At 38.8% G+C, this 21,059-nt stretch overlaps 1 protein-coding gene across 6 annotated transcripts in view; it reads left to right on the top strand.

The window, feature by feature from the left end:
• The window catches only part of KLHL29 (kelch like family member 29), a 391,640-nt gene that overhangs the window by 303,498 nt on the left and 67,083 nt on the right, over window positions 1-21,059 (top strand). For all 6 annotated transcript variants that reach the window (XM_032682682.1, XM_032682681.1, XM_032682684.1 and 3 more), the window contains one exon: window positions 15,103-15,241. In XM_032682682.1, the coding sequence (XP_032538573.1) occupies window positions 15,103-15,241 (139 nt within the window). The remainder of the gene's footprint in view (window positions 1-15,102; window positions 15,242-21,059) is intronic.

Consider the following 21,059-nt stretch of genomic DNA (forward strand, 5'->3'; position numbering starts at 1 on the left):
CACTTCCCTGGGCAGCCCATTCCAATGCCTGATTACTCTTTCTGTAAAGAATTTCTTCCTAACATCCAACCTAAAACTCCCCTGGCAGAGCTTAAGACCATGCCCTCTTGTCTTACTGCTAGTTGCCTGGGAGAAGAGACCAACCCCTACCTGGCTACACCCTCCTGTCAGGTAGTTGTAGAGAGTGATGAGGTCTCCCCTGAGCCTCCTCTTTTCCAGACTAAACAACCCCAGTTCCCTCAGCCTCTCCTCATAGGACTTGTGCTGAAGTCCCTTCACCAGCCTTGTTGCTCTTCTCTGGACCTGCTCCAGCACCTCAATATCCTTCCTGAACTGAGGGGCCCAGAACAGGACACAGAGGTGTGTTACTTTCCAGTCTAGTGGAAATGAATAGACACATAGGGAACATTGTTCTCCTTTGTTGGTTTTTAAGTCATGAAAAGCAATTTGAAGTGTAGTCTTGCTTTAGTGCCATTTAGATTCCTCCCACACTAATGTCAGTGCCTTCCCTGTGTGTGCATGTACGTGTCTACCTAACGTTTCTATAAAAGAAACTTAGTTCAGCTGGTCAAAAATGTTTTGTTGTGTTGCCACGAAACATGGAAACCCTAAATTTTCCATAGCTCCATGAAAAAAAAATGCATTTAAGGTTTCTTGGTTAAGTTTCCACCAACTCATCATGGCCAGTGCTTTGGGCCATGTGTGGTGCTTTGCTTTAAATGCCAGAAGGGTGACTTAGAACAGCTGAGTTCAAGGAGACTTGAGATGATGGGTCAAAATGTGCTGTAATGTGCCAGGAGGGCTTTGTTATCAGGCTACTTACCCCTGAGAGCCGTTGGGACAGCTGGGAGTCATTCCTAGAGGGATGAGCTCTAAGCTTAAGCACAGCACCACTAGACCAGCCTGTGTTTGGTCCTGAGCTAGCAATGCCCACACATCACCATGCTGTGTTGGGCTGTGTTTCTGTCGTGCCCTGTGTCCTTTCAAAGTGCTGCTCCCCTGTACTCCCTTTTGTGGTCTGGAGGTACCTGACGAGATGATACAGGCAAGAGCTCTGGGGTGAGCACATCAAGCATTGCATCGTTCAGAATATGAACCACATCCATCTATGAGGAGGTGAGGGGGCAGTTTGCCTCATGGACTCAGTGCTTTGATTAATCTATTCAAATATTAACATGCCTGATGAGGTAGACCGAAATATCCTCTGGATATATAAATATTCATACACTAACATCTGCCACATCTGCATAGTTATAACTCTGTTTTCATGGCAGGAAAAGCATCTCTTTGAGGAAGGTCCAAAGTAGCAAAGGGTTTCTCTCTTCATACCTGTCACTTAGGAAGTTGTGTAACTTCTGAAGATCTCTCAAACTTGCATTATTTTAAAGTTAGCCTGGTCTACAAGGATTTTACTGCAGATTAACTGTTATTAATGTTCTTGCATCACTTTTACTATGTGTATGTGAGGTACTGTGTGTTTTTCACAACATAAAACAGCCTCTTTGATCATTTGCAAGCTGATTTCTGCCACTGGCACAGTCCTGAAACAGCCATGCTTTGCACAGTTAATGGAGTCAGGTTTTCCTTCTAGTCATGGACTCTACCTTTGGCAGTTAAGAACATGCCATTCATTTTCGTTTTGCCTTTTTTTTTTTTAATTTTATTTTCTTGCTTTACTTTATTTATGGTTATTCTCCTCCAGGATGTCTTTTCACTAGGTTTACCCCTAGCTTCACTTCTCTGAATTTTGCCTCTTGGCAAAATTTTGCCTCTACTTGACCTTCTTCTTCCAAGAAAAAAAAAGAAAATAACCCAAAAATATACTCATCAGCCTTGTTTGACAGTAGATTCCATACAAATCTATAGCAGCTAGCATGCTAGTTACTAAAAAAATTAGGTTTTTTTAAAGTTCACCATACTGGAAATCTTTGTAGCTTTCTAATTTTTGGCATAGGGAAGATATTCTTTCTGTGCACCACCAAATATGTGAGTGCGCAGCAACCATATTCTCTTTTTTGCTTTCCAAAAGGATTCAAAAAAAATTGTTCTTTGGCTAGATTCAAACTTCATCATATATTAAATGCCCTTTTTCCCTTTCAGAATCTCTATTCAATACTCCACAATTGTTTTTAAAGAGTATATTCATTTTTCTCTTTTATCGAGTGAATGCTAAAGACGATGAAAGAATGGTTTGGGCTATTTCTTGGGTCCATCAACTACAGAGCATGGAAAACATAAGAATAACTAGAGTTTGCACCTCCAGTTCTGAACTCTGACTTCTTTTACTCAAACGGGTATTAAAGATTGGTGTGAAAATGATGTAAAATTTGTGTGATTAAGACAAGAATGGTACAGTCCCCTCTAAAAGGGGATGTGTGGCTTTTGTGTGAAGTTGTCATTGTAGGCTATTCCCTGCAGAACAAGCAGAAATTTAAAGCTCTGATGAATGCCTGTTTTACAGAGCAGGTAGTTGTCTTCCAGCTACATCTTTTTAACCTTTGATATTACTAAGGTTAGTCAAAAGCAGTTTGACCCTATTATTTCAAGAGAAATCATTGTTTGTCTTTATGACAAATTACAAATAGGTTAAATTTTCATGAGCTGTTAAGTCCCAGGCTCAGAAGTTATTTAGGCATTTTGAAAAATTTAATCTACATTTTCTGGGGTTTTGTTAGAGTTTTTTCCATTTCTTAGAGTTCTTGCAGATAAGTACCCAGAGCTGCTGCTTCACCTTCAGTTTTGTTTTGCATTTACAGCACCATGAATCTTTGAAAAAAAGTTGCAGCCTACCCAAATTACACTTCAGTCCAGCAATTTGGTGTCCTTAGGAATACTCTGAATTATCTTAATCACATTCTTCAATGATATATTACTACCTTTAAAAATTACTGCTAGGAGAAAATCACAAGTGTATAAGAGGGAGCCGAAGAATAAAAATGTAACAGTTAAAGGAAAAAAGCCAAGATATAAGTTAAGGAGACTAGAAAATTAACATTAAAAATCAGAAAATCAAGAAACAATGTTCCTTTGATGGTATTGCAAGTGTGTGTCTCTATAACTGTGTTTATTATACAGTACAATAATGGGAACCAAATTCTGTACTCAGTTACACTGGTGTGTTGGTTAGAGCTGGTAAACACTTAATATCACTTAAAAGGGCTTTGTGTCAGTTTAACTCCACGAGTTGCTGCAGAGCTTTACAGTTAAAGCAAGCCCTGATTACAGCTAAATAGCTACTGCCTGATGGAGTATTGACAGTGTCTTCAGTGAAATAAATTGTCCTTGAAACTGTTTTTTCCTGTAAGATGCCATTTCAATCAGTTTTTTCCAAATCACACTAATTAGAAAAGTCATTTAACCATCATTAACAAGGTACATATTTCCAGAAGTTGTTAAGAGAGATGATGTTGTTTCAAAATGTATTTTATATTTGTTATCCAGTTTAATGAAATTTAAATAGCAAGTAGATATGATAGTTCATTAAGATGTAAAATGGTCAAATACACTATTTTCATTTTAGAATGTCATGCTTTTAATTATGTTGTTGCTATTTAGTACCAGAAAAACATCCTTTTTTTTAGGTTAATGTTTCATATTTGTATTATGATTAAAACAGTTTGACATTTTGAATAAAAATATACTAATTCATTGTATTAATTAAAAATAATGACCTAGAAAAATGCTTCCAAACTAACCTAAAGACGTCAGCGCAGTGAGACATGACAGTTGTGCCATATTGTCACTATTAATGAAATTTTCTGCAGCAATGTAAAAATGTGCATACAAATGAAAGAAAAAAAAAGTTCAGAACTATTTTAATTTTTAAAACTGCCTATGAAATCTTCTGTCCACTGAAAGGGTCACAGATACTTGGAAAGACCAAACCAACTCTTGAAATATTGACATTTCATGTGAAACGTAAAGGGCAGGTTTTGCACAGGTAGATATTTGTTCTTTTTAAATATGTGTTAGCCTTCTGCTATCGGAGAGGAGAGGGCAAGTACACGAGAGGTGAAGGCCCAAAGCCTTTCAAGTATAGCCGTAGATTTTTAATGACTTTATTCCCAGGAGTTCATTTGAACATATAAACTGCTAATACTATATACTTTATTAAAAGTACCACCATTATATATATATATATATATACACACACACACATATATATATATGAAAATAATGGATTAGAGAAATGAGAAATAATGAACAAAATCATAATAAATGTCTCTCCTGAAACCAGTTCAGACATTCACTGACTAGAGACACCAGGTTTTACTCGGTGTCATAGGGCAAAATGTCATTGAAGACAAAGTAAATGATCACTAACTGTTTTCTCCTGAAGAATGCAAAAAAATTCAAAAGACCACAGACAATAAACGGTGGTCATTTCATTTCCAGCTTCTTTTTGGAGCTGTCATCACTGAATTTAAGGCTGCCCTTTGTGAGGATCTCAGAGGCAACCCTCTTCTCCAGTGTGATAGTAAGTCTTGGTTTTGTGTGTCGCAGATCAGTGAAGTAGCTTACGGATGGACATCTATCAATTCCCATCAAGGATCTTCTATCTAAATTAAATCCTGTTATTTTCAGTTTGCCTAAAGTGTCCCATCTCCAGAATCCTCATGGTTTCAATAGCAGTTTTCATAGGTACCTCCCAGCCCTTCACATTTCTTACATTTCACTATCTTGAACACCCAAATTCAAAACTGGAAACAGTTAATGTTTTACTGTGTATGTGGCTTTTCAGATCAGTGCAAGTGGCTTTATGGACCCCTGTCAACCTGCAAACTGCTGTTGGGGAGCTATTGGTCTAGATATTTCGGTCATTAGCAAGAGAAGCTGCAAGTATCTTAAATTAAAATAGATCTTTGATTTCCCGCTAGGACCTCTAGAGAAGAAATTTACTTCAATTCTTTCGTAAAACTTTACAACTTTGTCTTCCCAGTGCAGGCTGGAGCCCTGGTGAGGCTGTCATTTGAACTGGAGCTGTGTTGCAGCCTCTTTGTTCTCTCCTCGCCTTAGATGCCTGCGTGCTGCCTGCTGGCGTGCGGAGCGAGCGGGATGACTTGTGGTGACAGCTGTAAAGTTGCGGATGGGAGCAGAGAGAGGAAAAAAGCCCTTGTTCGGTTAGGAGGGGGTTTATATCTCTCAGTTGCCATAACTACACAGAAGGAGAAAAACATGCTTCTTTCATGCTTGTCTAGATTCAAAATTGCCTGTTGTCATCCTTTCATAGGTTCAGCACCTTTGCGGGTTGGTCGTAGTAGCGTTTTCAGATTATGGAATTATTGTGAAATTTGTATATTGCCTTCACAGCTGAAATTTTGACTTAATCACCATGTTTTCTGAGGTGTTCCTTTGTTTTCGTTTGTATTTGAAATGTTTTAGCCAAGGTTTATCAACCATCTTCATTATGCGAAAGCCATTCAGCTCTCAAAATAGTCTTTATAAGCTTGCTTAATTCTTAGAGAGCCCATAAATTTTAATACTCATTAAATAAATCTTCGTCCTTTAATCTCAACAGATTTTTTTAAAGTGTCTCTTTTTCTGTTTTTTTTTTAATAATTCTGAGTTTGGTAAGGCAGCTACTTATCACATCCTGATAACCTAATTCTCTGTGAAAATAACAACATTTGCAGTTAAATGGTTTCTTGCATTATCAGCCAGTCATGGCTCATATTCTCTTGCCATACTGTACAAACTCCCTGTTCAAGCAACATGGATGATAGGAAGTGACTTTACTTGGTCTTATACAAAAATATTTAATATTAATAGCAATACCTTCCAAAAAGTTTGCTTAAATATAAAGGTTTAAAAATCAAGGTCTATCCTATTAGAGGGAAACATGAGTTAGGCAGAAGTAAGAAGAATGTTTTACCAAATGTTTCTAAACAGCTACAACACCATTAGATTTCGAAAACTTTACAGTGCTTAAAAATGTAGGAAAAAAAAACAATTATAAAGTCTTTCACATCTTTAGGACAGGTAGAATCTAGAGATTCAAAATTACTGTAAGTAGCAAGATGTTCAAAGGAAATCTGTCACAAATTATGCCTTTTTTAACGTAAAATACCATGTTCTTAAAGCTCAGGGGGCCTAAAAAATAGCTTATTTATCTTTTTTTCCAAACCTGTAGTCATTTGTGATTCTTAGGTAAGTTAACAACCTTGTATTTAACTATTACAATTATTTCTGTAGTCGTGAAAAGTCATGATTGCAGCCACTGACACCTGCTGAAGCTACAGAGCAGGGAAACAGGAGCTGGAGCATAGTTGTTGGGGTGCAAAATCCCCCAGAGAGGGCCTAGAGTTGACTGACAGTGCTTGCTTGCTTGCTTTTTTTTTTTTTTATATTGCAATATTTGATTAGACTTACTTGTTGTGATGGTGTAATGAATCACTAAGAGTCATTCTGGGGACACAGTCCATACCAAAAGAACAGTTCTCTATCATGTGAGGTGTCCATTGGACCAAGAGATGTGGTCACATACATTTAATCTAGTGCATAACTAAGCCATCCACTGAGTAAATAAGCCTAAATATTAGGATTTAGTACTTTATTATTTATAGATGATGTATAATATCTTCTGAAAGGGTGAGATTTCTATGTTGAATATTTGAGTTGTTTTTATTTGCTTTCATTAGGCTTCATGTAGTGCAGTATATGAGTGCTAGAAAACAGGCGTGTTGCCACTGGCCAATAAAGATGTATTTCAAAGAATTGTGTTGATTACACTTACATGCATTTCGTGAATAAACCTAAGGCCTGCCCTTGCTGAAGCTGGGCAGCACTGCTTTGTTTACAATGGGCAGAGGAACAACCTCATTCTTGCTAATTAATGTATGTTAAGTGCTTTGAAGTCTTTGATTGTCAGGTGTTCACCTTAGAGTTGTGGGGTATTTTTTACTCTAATACATGCAATTTGCTCTGGATGCATCACTGATTTATTTTTTCAGAAACCTGTCTTTTTTTATTGTTTTCTTCTTTGGAAAACAAGTGTTTTCTTCTTTGGAAAACAAGCTGGCTGTATGAACACACACATTGATACACAATTTGTAGCTTTTGTTCTTACACCACCAAAACTGATCAGCGTTTCACTAGTGCTGCCGTGTCAGAAGCCTGTTGATTATCACACTATTGGTTTCACAGATGGGTGCTTCTTGTTCAAAGCCTTCAAAACTCGGAAACATTTAGCTAATGCCTTGCACTACATAAAGAGATCAAAAAGGTCTAAAAGCTATCTGCTAGTCTTCTGCTACAAGCAATTAGGATAATACCAAATCCTTCCCAGACCACGTAGCAATAAATATTTTAGCCTTCCCTTAAGTGTGGATTGATATTCAGGGCTGCCTGCTGGTAAATAAAACAATCAGAACTAAATTTCTCTTTGAATCTGAGCTATTCTGTGTTTCCAACGCTCACAAGATTATTTTTTTTCCTTCTCTATCTGCCTGTCTCTCTCATTTTGTCTCTAGATAAAATTATTGTCTGCCTGGAAATCAAGTTACACTGCTAACTGACATAGTGGCATGTTATATGTGGAGAGGGGACCAGACTGGCAGTTTGCTGGGATCTCCGGGGCTTTGTTTGCCTTGGCCAATATAGAACAGGCTGCAGCCAACTTTGAATTTGATCAGGGGTGAATCTTGAAAAAAAACCCAGCAGATCCTGATATAGGAAGCTACATCTTTATCTCAACGTCTCAGTGGGTATTTTTATACTGGATCCTTTGGTCTTGCTGCTTGTCCTTCCATGGATCACAGTCTGTGTTGGAAAATGAAAGAGATCAGATTATCCCTGTATTTTTTTCTCATTCTTTGCATCCGTGTACATAATGTAAATGCAGTTCATTTTCAAAGCCAGTCACATATATTCACTGTGCATTTGTAACCCTGTATGATTATAAATTAGCAGGCATAGATACCATAGAGGATTTTACCTAATAAATCAAAGCAACAAAGGCATTCTAGCCCCCAGACTCTCTTTTTTAATATTTTAATGCATAACTGTGATACCAAAATCTCTCCAAAGTTGCATTTAATGTGTTGTTTTCTAGAGAGTAGGGGTGTAGTTCGTCTCTGAGTATAATCAGAAAACATGTTGAAATAGTTCTGTGGCCTAATATAGGGACATATCAACTCTGTAATGTGTGAAGGCAACCTTGAGGTATCTCCTAATGTCAGTTCTAGTGATGATAATAGCCTGAAAATTGGTTTCAAAACATGATATAGTGACTTCCCTGAGTTTTTAATGTATTTAGAAAGGTTCCATTTACACACAGAGTTGTAGTTGTCTTCCTCAAGTAGTAATCACCACAGCTGACTTTGCTGACCCTTTCTCATCATAATAAGGTGAGAAGAATTTGTCTATGTGAACAACGAAAAGTTATTTAGCACAATGGGGCATCTCATTGCCAACAGTCCTTTGAGTAGAATTATCATATACAGCCACATATGTGTTGTTCAGCAGGATTTAAAAAATATTTTCCCACTCTCCAGCATCTGTTACTGTTTTCTTTAGCAGCACAGGTGTCTAACAGTGTCAACACAACTAAGATATAGACAGGTTGGTCTGCACTACAAATTCCTACTGCCATAGCTCTATCAGCTCTCAGGGTATGACAACTTCACACCTTGCGTTTCACATTGCTGTGCTGACAAAACCCAGCAGAAGATGACTCTCATTGCCTTTTGTTCAGAGGTTGGTGTAGCTGTGCCAGCAGTGATACCTCTCTATCAGCATATGCTCCATCTTCACCAGGGTGTGTAGCTGGGTAGCACAGACTCAGTAGGGCACGGCCTCACAGTGCTCCTATAGTCAGTGTTGAGCTTTTCTCAGTTCATTTTATCTGGGCTTAAGGGCTTATGAAAGCAAAATATGCAGGAGATAGCCACAAGAGTCGAGCATTTTCAAATGCCTTTTGGAGCAGGATGGTGTCCTGTGGAAACTGTAATGGACAGAGACTGTGAGAGGAGGGCTGGGCACACCAGTATCATGTAGACAGTATTTTGCACCTCTGTCCCAAACCTTTGGCAGCCCTGGCACTTCACAGAACAGAGTGAGAGTGTTTCACCATTTGTCTGCCTCCCCCATCTCACCAATAAGAATCCTTGCACAGGCAAATCCCAGCTTTCTTACGCCCCCTTCTCCTTCTGCTCTTGATAAAGTTCAGCTAAAGTCGAGATCCAATAGGAAAAAAAAGGTGAAAGTATTTCTCTGCAATAGATTAATTCTCACCTTCTGTGCAAAAAAAAAGAGAAATTACCCTCTGGTCTCAACTAATTATTTTATCTCCCTTGGTAATCCCTAGGGAGAGACAGTGCATCCTACCTGGCTAAGCACACAGAACAGGTTGGGTTGTGCATGAGACAGCTTCTGTCTCTTTTTGACTGCAGAGACAGTCCAGGTAGCTGGATGTATAATTTTTAGGGTCCAAGAAGAAAACTGAAGATCACAGGGTAGTATTGGGTATTAAGAGCAGGTTCTTCACCCAGAGAGTGGTTGGGTGCTGTAACAGGCTACCCAGGGAAGTGGTCACGGCACCAAACCTGCCAGAGCTCAGTAAGAGTTTGGACAATGCTCTCAGGCACATGGTGGGATTCTTGGGGTGTTCTGTGCAGGGCCAGGAATTGGACTCCATGATCTTTGCGGGTCCCTTCCAACTCAGGATATTCTATGATCTGAAACATCCTCATCTGTTAATGATTCCCACCAGAATTCATTCATTTCTCTATTATTGCCTTTCAGGCCAAAAGAGAATAAAGGACCTATTTCTTGTCTCCAGTCCCAAGTAGGAAGCTGTTCTCCAGAGGTTTGTGCTTGGAAGCTTCTGTAGGAATGATGTTCAGTGGTAGCTGGTCTGCAGTGGCAGGATGCCCAAAGGAGTGGAGAGCAATGTCAGCCACTGCAGTGCCAAGTGTGCCTGCTTAACTTCATCAGACTGACCTAAGGAGTCAGCTGGAGTTGCTTTCTCTCTGTGCAGCTGCTTCAAGCTACATGTCAGCAGCACAAGGGTACATTGAGCAGGTTATGGCATTCTCAAGGCTTTGGGGTTCTCTGTGTGTCTGTGGATGTTGTGGTGAGAAGAAAGAGAGACTTGTCAAAAATGGTGAAAAATGGGTTCTTTTGTGGTTCACATAGGGTGGGTGCAGCACAGTAAACTCCTTTCTGTCATTCATAACTCCTATTTGACTGCTAGATCTCGTGCTTCATAATTTACACATACTCTACCAGTACCAAAATAAGCAAGTGTGGGCAGTGCTGGCACTTAGTGGTTAAAATGATTGTTTTACATAACTAGAGCATAACCTTGGGAATTAATCTCCTTACTTATTAAGGCAAGAAGGTAATTGGATTTTCCTCCTGGTAACTTTTCTTGACTTTCCCACATTTTCTGTCTCAATCATGAAATCAGGAGGCTGGCTGAGCAAGCACTGGTCTCTTGCACGTTCTTCACAAGAATAATTAGCAATATTTCATCAATTACCCTTTGCAGTTTGATGAAAGGTTAGTTTTTCCAAGTAAATTTTAAAAACACTGTTTGTAAAAATTGTTCTTCCAGATTTTATGGTTCATTATATTTTAGCTCTGGCTGTCCCCTTTTAAAGCTTTATCTACTAGAATTTAAGTAAGGAGTTCTTTATTAAAATTGGAAAGAAACCTGAGAGCTTCCATTGTACCACGGGAATGTGCATCAGGGAGGATTTTTAAGTATCCAGTCTCCACTGTGCTTAAAATACAGAATAAATAAACTTGGGGAATAAGTTCCTTGTTCATTTTTATTTCTGATCATAAGTAATTTAAAAAAATATTCACTGTATAATTTCTGTTCCACTTACTTGATCTACACTATTATACAGTTGTACTTGGTCCTGTATTTGATTCAAGGCTTGTGGGCTCTTTAGTTTAATTTGTAATTTGTCCATTAATTAAGAAGGAGAAAATGTGGTGTGATGGATGGAGCTAGGGACCAAGAATCAAAGCCTCTGAGTTGTTCCTGGCTTTGTTCCTGACCTGAGGAAAGTCACTTACACCTTCTGACCCATATTGTCTCTGGGACTCTCAATATAATTATATTAAATGCCCCCAAGAAACAATACTGAGGCTGATAATGGCAAGACAGAAAGCTCTGCCTTTCTCAAACTCCACAGAGATGTTCAGTTGCAGGTTTCAGGTCAAGTCCCCTTTAGGTTCAACCACTACGTGGCTCATGTAATTTTGAAGGAACATGGGGGTGTCTATGGTGTAGTTCTTTACGAAGAAAACATTCAACCAGTCTTTCACTGAGAATGATTTAGCATCAGTAGTGATGAAGGAGACAGAAAGGACCAGCTTTGTTTCTGCCATCCCAAAGTGTGTGTGCACCCGGGGAGGAAGGAAAAAGTCCCTTGCACTAGTGATGTAAGAGCGTTGGCTGAGATTCACTAAGGAGAGGAAACATCAGTGCTCCCCCTGCTGGAACCTTGTGGTGTAACTGTCCTTACACTTCATTTTTACCTGAATTTCTTAAAGAAAAAAAAAAAAAAACAAAACCAAACAAACAAAGAAATCAAAGTCCATTAGAAAAAAGAAACCAGAGGAATAAAAAAACAGTAGGAAATTCCAAGCACATACCTTTCTGACGATTTCAGGAAATTCCATTTGTTGGAGGAAATGCTGAAAATTAGGAGGAGCCCAGAAGAGGGACTAGCAGGAGACAGCTGAGGTCATTTTTCACTGCCAGAACTGCACTGTGTTGTCTCTTCTTTTACAACAGGCATTATTACCTGGTGAAAAAATTTGTTTTGCAACTCATCCTGAGTCCTCATAAATCATTAATGCCTGGCTAAGCACAGTGTGAGCATTACAAATACTCTGAGAATGAGGGCCCATTCTGATATAACCTTGTGTCCAATACTAATGCTTGCTAGTTATTTAGTAATACAAAGGAGCCTGAGCGAGGATGATCGATGAATTAATGCAGTCCCCTGACTTCCTTTTCTTTTCCACCTGCCTCTTCTTCTAGTTCAGAAAGTGAGCTGCAAAAATTCAGGACTCTTAGTAGTCATCTCTCAGAGAGCACTACAACAAGTTGGGGGAACAAGGAGGGAATCATGGCCTTTGAATGTGTGTAGGAAAAAGAGGAGCTTCAGTTTCTGATTAGATCTCGTTCTGATTTCTAGTTTTTTATGACCAAATTGCACCACTGCTCCAGACCTGTTTTCTGGTTTGCATCCCTTAATAAATGCATGCAGCATCAAACGCACTCATGTGTGTAAAGAGCATAGATAGAAGCTGTGCCCAGGAACTGCAGGACTGGATGTAATTAAAGGGTGCTCAGTAGGTAATGAGCCCATTACCTGGGGGAACCATTTGGGGGCTTAGATGCTCAAACCAGCTCTCACAGTATTGGACATATAGCACAGAGAGCATAACATCTATAGGTGCAGTGGCTGAGCTTTGTGTCTTGTTTTTCAAAAATCTTGGCCACAATCAAGGATGGTCTCTATTGTCCTGCTTACCCTTAGCTCACTTCCCAAAACCCCCAGCCCCATTCAAGAGTGCAACTAAACTCTGATTCCCCTCTCCTTTCCTCTCCTCAAGCACAGTTGCCATTCATACGGTTGTGCACTTTGAACACTAGAACAATTGATCATGATCTTTAAAAGAGGGAAATGGAACGAGGTGAGGTGGAGATTGACCCTTTGTGTGAGCATAATCTTAGTCTTGTATGATGATGGTCATGGATGGAGCCCTTGTCCTGAAAGGCTCCTGCAAGGAAGGTTGCAAAGTACAGATACCAGAGAAAATGATCTTGAATAGGAACTTAGGAAAAGTGCAAATGGGGCAGAGACAGTGGCTGGGCAAATTTGAAAAGTGGAGAGAGTATCAAAAGTTTAGAGGGAAAAGTAACTGTCTTTAAGGCATGAAATGATAGAAAATTGGTGGGGAGGAAAATGTTGTTGCTATAAATGAAAGTGGGATAATGGACCAAGACAGAAAAAGGAAAAAAGTTGTTCATATGTGAAAAGGGACAGAAAAATGCTTCCTCCACAATCGCCTCCAAAAATATGTAACTGGAAAAGCACCTGGTGCTGTTCCTGTTAAACCAGAGACCTCAGTCACTGTGGCCCTGAATCAAGTAGAACACCTCTTGTGCCCAAAAGCATCCTTGGTCTTTAACCGGGGCCTGAAGTGTTGATGGTGCAGTCAGACTTCAGGCATCACACCTCCAGCAAAAGCCTGAGACTTTCCTGCAGAGAAGTGAACATTCAGACCCTGTTTTAGGTTTTGCTCGAAATGTATCATTGTGCTTTAGCTAAGCTGAATTTGTTAAAAATAGTCCCTGCTATAGCACCCACAGGACAGAGTGGTTTATTTTCCCCTATTATAGATCTGACAAAAGCCTGCTGTTATTTCTGTGCCCTCTCTAATGATCTGCTTACTCTCTGGAGAGCACTGACCCATTTCAGCACAGAATAATTAGCCGTTCAGACACTACTGTGTTTCCATTAAATAGACATAAATGTGCAAGGTGACATTTATTTACTTAGGCCTGAAAAATACGCACCACAGATGTTGGGGCTCAGGAGAACTTCAGTTTCTTTTCATGGAACGGTTGTGTATTTGCATGATTTTGTGTCGTTAAACACTAGTGCTTTGCTGAAATGATTCCTGTTGAGTTTCCTCAGGGAAGCAGGAGAGCACAGAAATTATTTGAGTCTTTGTTTCACCGTAAGGCCCTTTGGTGATGCTTTGGCAGCCCAGCGCCCGAGCCTGACAGTGGCTTTGAGCACAGTTATAGTCATACGCTGTCGAGGTCCCTTTTACTTTGTGTAAGGACTCTATGTAAGGAACTGTTGTTGATTTACAGATCTGTCTGAAGAGGAATGTGTTCAGGGTGTTACACTGAGAAAATGAGAACCTTGACCTATTGCAAACATAAAATAAACCCAAAGTCCTTTAGTATTTAAAATCAGCTCTTTTGTCATCTTGATCACTGGCTTCTGAACTGCCAGGCTATTCCCCAGGTGAAAAGTGTATGATTCATCTTGATAGCCACTTTGGTCTGCAAAGTTGGAAGGAAGTCTTACCCTTAAAAGTCCAGGTAGCATATAAAACATGTAGGTTGCCTAGTAGTTCACATCCCTACATGGAGACGTGGCATGCTATCATTTCATTCTGTTAGCGTCAATAGGCTGTATAGAAGGAGGCATCACGCAAGGTAGGTGCTTTATTGCAGGATGGAAACACTTTCATAGGTTATTTTAATCATTACGATTCTTTCATGATGTGTGAAAGTTGATTGTTGCTGTAAATGAAACCATTGAAGGCTAAAAAATAAAAATGCTGTGATGGTAAAAATCCTTGGAGTGCAAAAAATGGGAATTGCTATAAAAGGCAGTAATTTATTCTCTGCATGAGATTATTTTTTATCATAAGGATGCTTTTAAGTTAATTCTGAAACATATACAATTGTAGTCTATATAGCTGAGATATATTGCTAGATGCGTTGATAATTTGGCTAATTTTTATGCACTATAATTTATATATTATTTAGAAGTGCTATTTTATTCTGTTAACTGAGAGGCTTAACACATTTTTACTATGTTAAGGATAAGTTATTTTTGCAGGTCTTGTGGTTTTATTATTTTGACCCATATCCAATTCATATTGCATCATAATACCATATTTTTACTAATATTATTCTAGTATGTTCAAAACTTATTTCCATTTGGATAGTAATTCATTAGCTCTTGATTTTGATTATAACAAATTATTTTAACTTTTCTGTGATAATGCATTCTCTGTGTTTCTGATTTGCTGATGCTGAAATATTTTGTTTTCATTTTTAACCCTTCCAAATGTAGGATTGTTTTTGCTTTTTTTCTGTGTATATATATTTCAGTTGTTTAGACCTACTGGTTCCTGCTTTTTTCTTTTTCTTTTTTTTTTTAATATGTTATGTTCGTAACTTCTGACTGTCTGTGTTGAGCCAATCTTACCGACAAAAATATCAATTGTTTCCTGTTTCTCTACTTCTTTACAAAAAAAAAATGAAAAGTAAAAAGTAAAAATAAAAAACTCTTAATGGGAACCCTGGCACTGTCTGTCTTCTCTGTTCTGCAGAAATGTTGAAGGAGTTGAACCAGCAACGCAGAGCGAAAGAGTTTACAGACCTGAAAATTATTGTTGAAGGCAAAGAGTTTGAAGTCCACCAAAATGTTCTAGCTTCCTGCAGCTTGTATTTCAAGGACCTGATTAAAAGGTTTGCCTTCCTTCCAGCTGTGATCTGCTCTGTTCTTTTGTAGGGCGCATTTGTGTCGCTTTTTTTTCCTCCCCTCTCTTGCAGGTTTATGAAGATTGAATCTCCTGTCACAGAGCCAGTAGCCATTCTTTCCACCTCCTCTGAATGTATTTCCAAACTGAGACTCAGATCCATTTGTTACACATCTGACTCGTACAGTGTAATTATTTCTGATGAGTAGAGGCTGGTTTTGGCCGAAGAAAGTGTTCCACCACTGAGAGATCTAAGATTTAAACTCCACTGCTAATGGTGATTCAGTCCACAACTAAAAACTATTGCTGTCGGTGTTTTCAAGGGACTCTGTCACACATGACAAAAGTCAGTCCTTCAGGCTACAATAAGCCATCAGCGTTCAGGTGAACAATGCTGAGATGTTGTGCTAATAAAGCATTTGGAGTATTGTAATCCCTTCACCCTGAAATCTTTGTTACATGCTTTTATGTGACTTTTATGGGCAAAGGGATTGATATTTTTATCATTTGGGGACTTTTAAAAGAAAATACAACTGATTAATTTCTCCAGAAAAGATTGGAAATAAGATGATTTTCTGGTCAAAATATAGCTCTTGGTCTGCATGTTAGACTAACAGTAGCTGTTTCATACAAACACTCTAGCTTAGGGTAGGTACAGTATGTACATTTTCTAAACATCATGTCTCCGCCTTCGCATTTTCCCCCCTCTGTTTCTAGCTGATTGATTCTAAACAGTGCATGATAATCTTTTTTTTCCATTACATTGATCTTTCAATTTGTATGCTTCATATACTTGCATAGGAATAAATTGGTACTCTGGTATTATTAGTAAGTTAGAGTAGCAAGTAGGGAGAAAAAAAACCATGAGGATAACTTTCATTTTTCTCTCAATCATCAGCAAATTAATGCAGCTGCTGATTTTGCCTTGCAGTATTTTCCTGAGCAGACTGAGCCTGGACTGTGCTAAAAAATGGGATTAAAGAACATTGTGCTTGCTTCAAATCCTGTATTTAAATTTTGCCAACTAACACAATAGTGACTGTATTTTATTTCAGGATGGCATATTGGCTGGTATCTCCTTGCAGTGTATTGTGTCCTTTTGCACAAAGCTGGTTCTATAATTATGGATATATATTACATTTCTATGATATAACTGTACTGACTGCCTTATCAATTATTCATAAAAAATATGTTGGCCTAGGAAGCATGTCTTTTCCCCTCTGTAAATCTAATGATTGCTAGCAGTAGCTAAGCCAGATCTCTCCTGTCCTTTCTCTTCTGTCTGCTCATTATTATTTAATTGTTAAGGCTACAGTATATGCTTTTTAGGGTGATAAAGAGTAGAGTCTGCAGGAAAAGAAAAGTCATAAAACCAACTTGCAGAAATCAAATTACTGACTGGCTAAAGACTGTAATTTGGATTTTGCTGTGAAGACATCTGCTTGTGTGCAGAAGTCACCAGGCAGAATCTATTTCTAGAAGCACACTGAAAAATCTTGCTGCTTTACTATTTAGTTATCAAATGGAGATATACTTCAGATTGAGCACTGCTCTGATATGAACTTGGTTAAAACAATTAAAAAAAAAAACCTCTTTAAATGCTCTGGAAAGAGACTTATGAAAGCAAAACCCTACATTTCAGCATGTATTGTCTTTCAGCTGCTCACATAAAGCTTGCATGCATTATAAGAAAAAAATAGTGCAAGGTTTAGCCTGCTAACCTCACCACTTTTTGCCTTCTTTCACATCATCATCAGCAATAAATATTCCAGAGGTCGATTTGTGTCCACCATCAGGTCTCTCCATCCCAGTTGTCTTCCATATATAACCTCAGCTGCACACATGTAACCTTGGTGGAGACTAATGGAGTTGCACAGGGGTATCCAAGGCAAAAATACCTTTATTACTGATGATGATGCTTGAATAAGGAAAAATTCAGCTTGATGTCAAGTTGAGTTTGCAAAACTGTCAGGTGACAAAAACAAATATTCACCTATAAAGTGAGCAAATGTATCTTTGTGAGACAATAAACTCAGGGTTATGGGGTGGAATTTCTAAAGACTTGCTTTTTGTATGATACTTGCAGCGTTAAAGCCTCATCCTTTCCAAAACTCATGAAAGTCAGTTGCAAGAGGCACTCAGTATTTCGTAGGATCATGCCCTTAGTAATACAAAATCATTATAGTTCACAGAGCTGGAATGCTTATAAATACAATAAATCTAGAATCCTCTTGATATTTGTTAGCAGCTCCTTTGAGACAGCACTTAAAGCTTTATGTGATTTATACTGCACTCTCTGTGTTATTATAGAAATCAAAACAAGAAATGGCAGTTTTTCTTAAAGAATAAAAAAGACCTCTTTGTATTAAATATAATATAAAGGCCATTTCAGTCAGTGCACGCCAGGGTTAAACTCTAATGTCATTCCAACCAAAGGCACCAATGTGTCACCAGAAACATCAATGAGAAGATATCTATTCATGAAGGTGCTATGTACATTCATGGAAACATGCAGAAACAGAATCTTTGAGAATACTTATTCAACTTATTATTTGCCACAGGCTGGTTATTATTAACCTCATATTCTGTCATTGATTCCACTGTGTGTTCAAGTTGGTATCTGATTGTAGAATAGCAAATAGTGTCTCAAAAGAATAAAAGAGAAATGTTCTAAACCAAATCAGATCAATTATTCCCTTCTCAAAAAAAAAAAAAAACAGACAAAAAGCATAATAGAACTAGAGTTATTGCTCATCTTGAGGAAGGCTATTTGATGAGAATTAGTGTAGCAGGGAAGAAAATATGTTGGTTTTATTGCACTGTATTGAAAAGATGATAACCAGGTTTGATTGTCCAAAACAATTCTGAAGTTATTTACAAAACAAATTTGGAAATGAGATTGCACTTTGAAACCCCTTTAGTTTCTCAGAAAATGACTATTACTGTGCTGAGCACTCTGCTCCTTATCCAGAAAATTCCTCGTTCCCTGTGATTATCTTCTAAATATCTGATCCCTTTTGAGGTTGGGTTAGTCCAGTCCTGAGCCTGAGTCCAGCACCATACCAAGCACTGTGCTTTTGGAAACAGGTTATCTAGTCCCTGTCAGATGCTATGCAACACTCAAGCCTAAGCCAGGACTTGGTGTTCATCTCCCTCCCAATAGCAACTGACCATGAAAAACAATCTTACTCCTTTCCAGTGCAAAATCATCTGAAAAGGATCAGGTGTATTAGGAACAGGAAGTGTGAAGTGTTCCTGATGTCTGTTCCACATCACTTTGCCCACGAAGAAAAGAAGGTGAGATTCAGGGGTAGTGTGGGGATCCATAAAGGACTACTGCAGTATAGGGCTTAAGGAGAACATGGATGGTAAGCAGCAGGAATAGGGTTCTGTCCCCTAAATGCCATCATATATATTTTGAATGCACTGCCAACCACGTCAACGCCAGTCTACTCAACTTTGGCCTTTTAATTTGCACCTATATTTTAGATACTAAAGAAATCAGCTCTCTCAAAGCAAAGGCTTAATTTATGGTACAGACAATGAAGAGAAGCACCTTGAAGGTTTCCAGAATGATCTTTTTTCTCCTAATTCAGGTTCCTATGTGCAGTCAGGTAGGTAATCCCCCTGGACCAATGAGAGGTGCTTGTCTCTCTCATTAGGTAACTAACATTTAGGTCCAAGACTGGCATCTAAGGCAGGCTCACTCTAACCTCACCTTCTCGACTACTGGTACATCTGCAGAGAGTGAGACAGACCTCTCCCAAGTGCCAAGTCCTCTCCCTATAGAATAAGTGTCTAAGAGATGAGGTAAAGGAGGAGGCCATCCCTCTTTGCTATTAAAGAGAGACGAGGTGATTTGATTAGACTGTGAACTTCTGATGGATGTTCCATTGCTTCCTTCAGAAGTCCAGGCTAAGCTAGTTGTCTGGACTTCTCTGCAGTTGGGAGGAAAGATGAGAATGTCCGTAGGACAATTTCTACCTTATGATAAATAGTATGAATTGCCTTCTTCAAGTGCTCATTTTTCACAACCCAGAGAAAAAGGCCAGTCACCAGCCTGAATCATAGTTGGCTAAAAGGACATGAATGATTTCTTCAGAAACTAGTGTTTTTCTTAATGTCACGTGCATGTGGTTATATATATACACACAGGAAGAAAGAAATAGGTCCAGATCCATCAAGAAAAAAATCTCCAAAATGCGCCTCTTGCAGAGCACAGATTTTCTTATTTAAACCATTCTTGGTTTGGAGGAGGAGAGAAATGAAGTCTGAAGAAGAACTGGTGGAAAATACGTGTGTGTGTGTGTGTGTGTGTGTGTGTGTGTGTGTGTGTGTGTGTGTGTGTGTTCCAGAAGGAAGGAAAAATTGGAAAATCCCATGAAGAGACATTTTTTTATTTCCAGCTGTATTTGGGATAGACAAATGCAGCTGCTGGATAAATGGAATGTCTGATATTTCCGTAACAGAGAGTTTCACCGTAACATTTTAATTTGCTGTTTTCTTCTTCTTAACCCAACCCAGAGTAATGGAATTTCTACCAAATATGACATTATTGATAGGAAGCACTTGACATAAAAGTCTCTTCTTGGTCAAAATGCTTGCTTTTATAAACAGACTTTTATAAGTAGACTTCTCTGTGGTCAGTTACTAAAGATACACAGATCCTGTCCTACAAGCTTTATCTTTTCAAGATTTGATTTTAATGATGCTTTCTAATCTGGAAGTCATCCTAGGTGCCTGATTCCACTGGCACAGAGCAGTAAGTCACATGCACAAAGCGATTCTGTCACAAGAAGCAGGTTTTGGGATGCAGTGTAATCTGGCCATGATGTGTTCATCCTTCTTTTCCTGTGAAACAGAGCCAGTGACTTCATGGCCGGATTGCTTTTCTGCAATACTTTGCCTCTTTTTGCAAGTCTTCAGATTTTTTATTTTATTTTATTTTCTAAAATAGAGTTGTATATGCTTTCTGAGGACTTGAAGGCAGGGCAGGAGAAGTAAAGCCTTTAGGGTGAGAGGACCAAATTCCTCTTGCTTTACACCCACACTGAAGACGAAGATGTCATTCTGCATTTTACACTATTGTGTGAAAAGGCAGCATTTGGATGCACGACAGAGAAACCTGCCACTATCCATCTGAAACAGCTTGACAAAACTGCAAAAGCATTTAGGTGTCTGGAAAACAGACTGTCTGGTTTGTGTTTACGTTGTAAAAAACCCAAAGTGAGAAATAGCAGATGAAAGAAAAATCTACTCTTAGTGACCCCTTTGTGTTTTCCTTCTTATTAAGAATCTTTCTTTTAACTCCAGGAGAGGAGCAGCAGCATTTCTACATCTGCATACTTCAGCTCCATTGTAGAACAGAATGAATGTGGAAACAAATTATAACATTTAGTTGAAAACAGAGAAATAGGGAGTTAAAAATACAGTGTTTGTTTCAGCTGCCAAGAGAGGTATACTGTGCCCAGACAGAATGCCAGGAGTTTCTGTTAAACCATTTAAAGAAGTCCATGGGAACGGGAGGTCTCATGGGAGTGTAAAATATCCTTCACCCTTTACTGCCAGGGGACAGGTGTAAATTGTGCTATGGACAACGTTTTTCTCTTAAGCAAGGCAGTGATAATTGCTGTGTGTATGCACAAGATCTTGGCATGGAACACAGCTCTCTGCTCTCGGTGGCCTGTTTCCGTGAGCGCTCCGCTCGCTCTGCCTGCCCGGGCAGCTGCCCACCCACCTCTCGGAGCTCCCTGCTGGGCTTCAAATTTTGCAGCTGCCAGACCTTGGAAAACATGTTTTCATCAAGC

This window comes from Chiroxiphia lanceolata, chromosome 3 (assembly GCF_009829145.1).
Source record: "Chiroxiphia lanceolata isolate bChiLan1 chromosome 3, bChiLan1.pri, whole genome shotgun sequence".
Taxonomy (NCBI): Eukaryota; Metazoa; Chordata; class Aves; order Passeriformes; family Pipridae; genus Chiroxiphia; species Chiroxiphia lanceolata.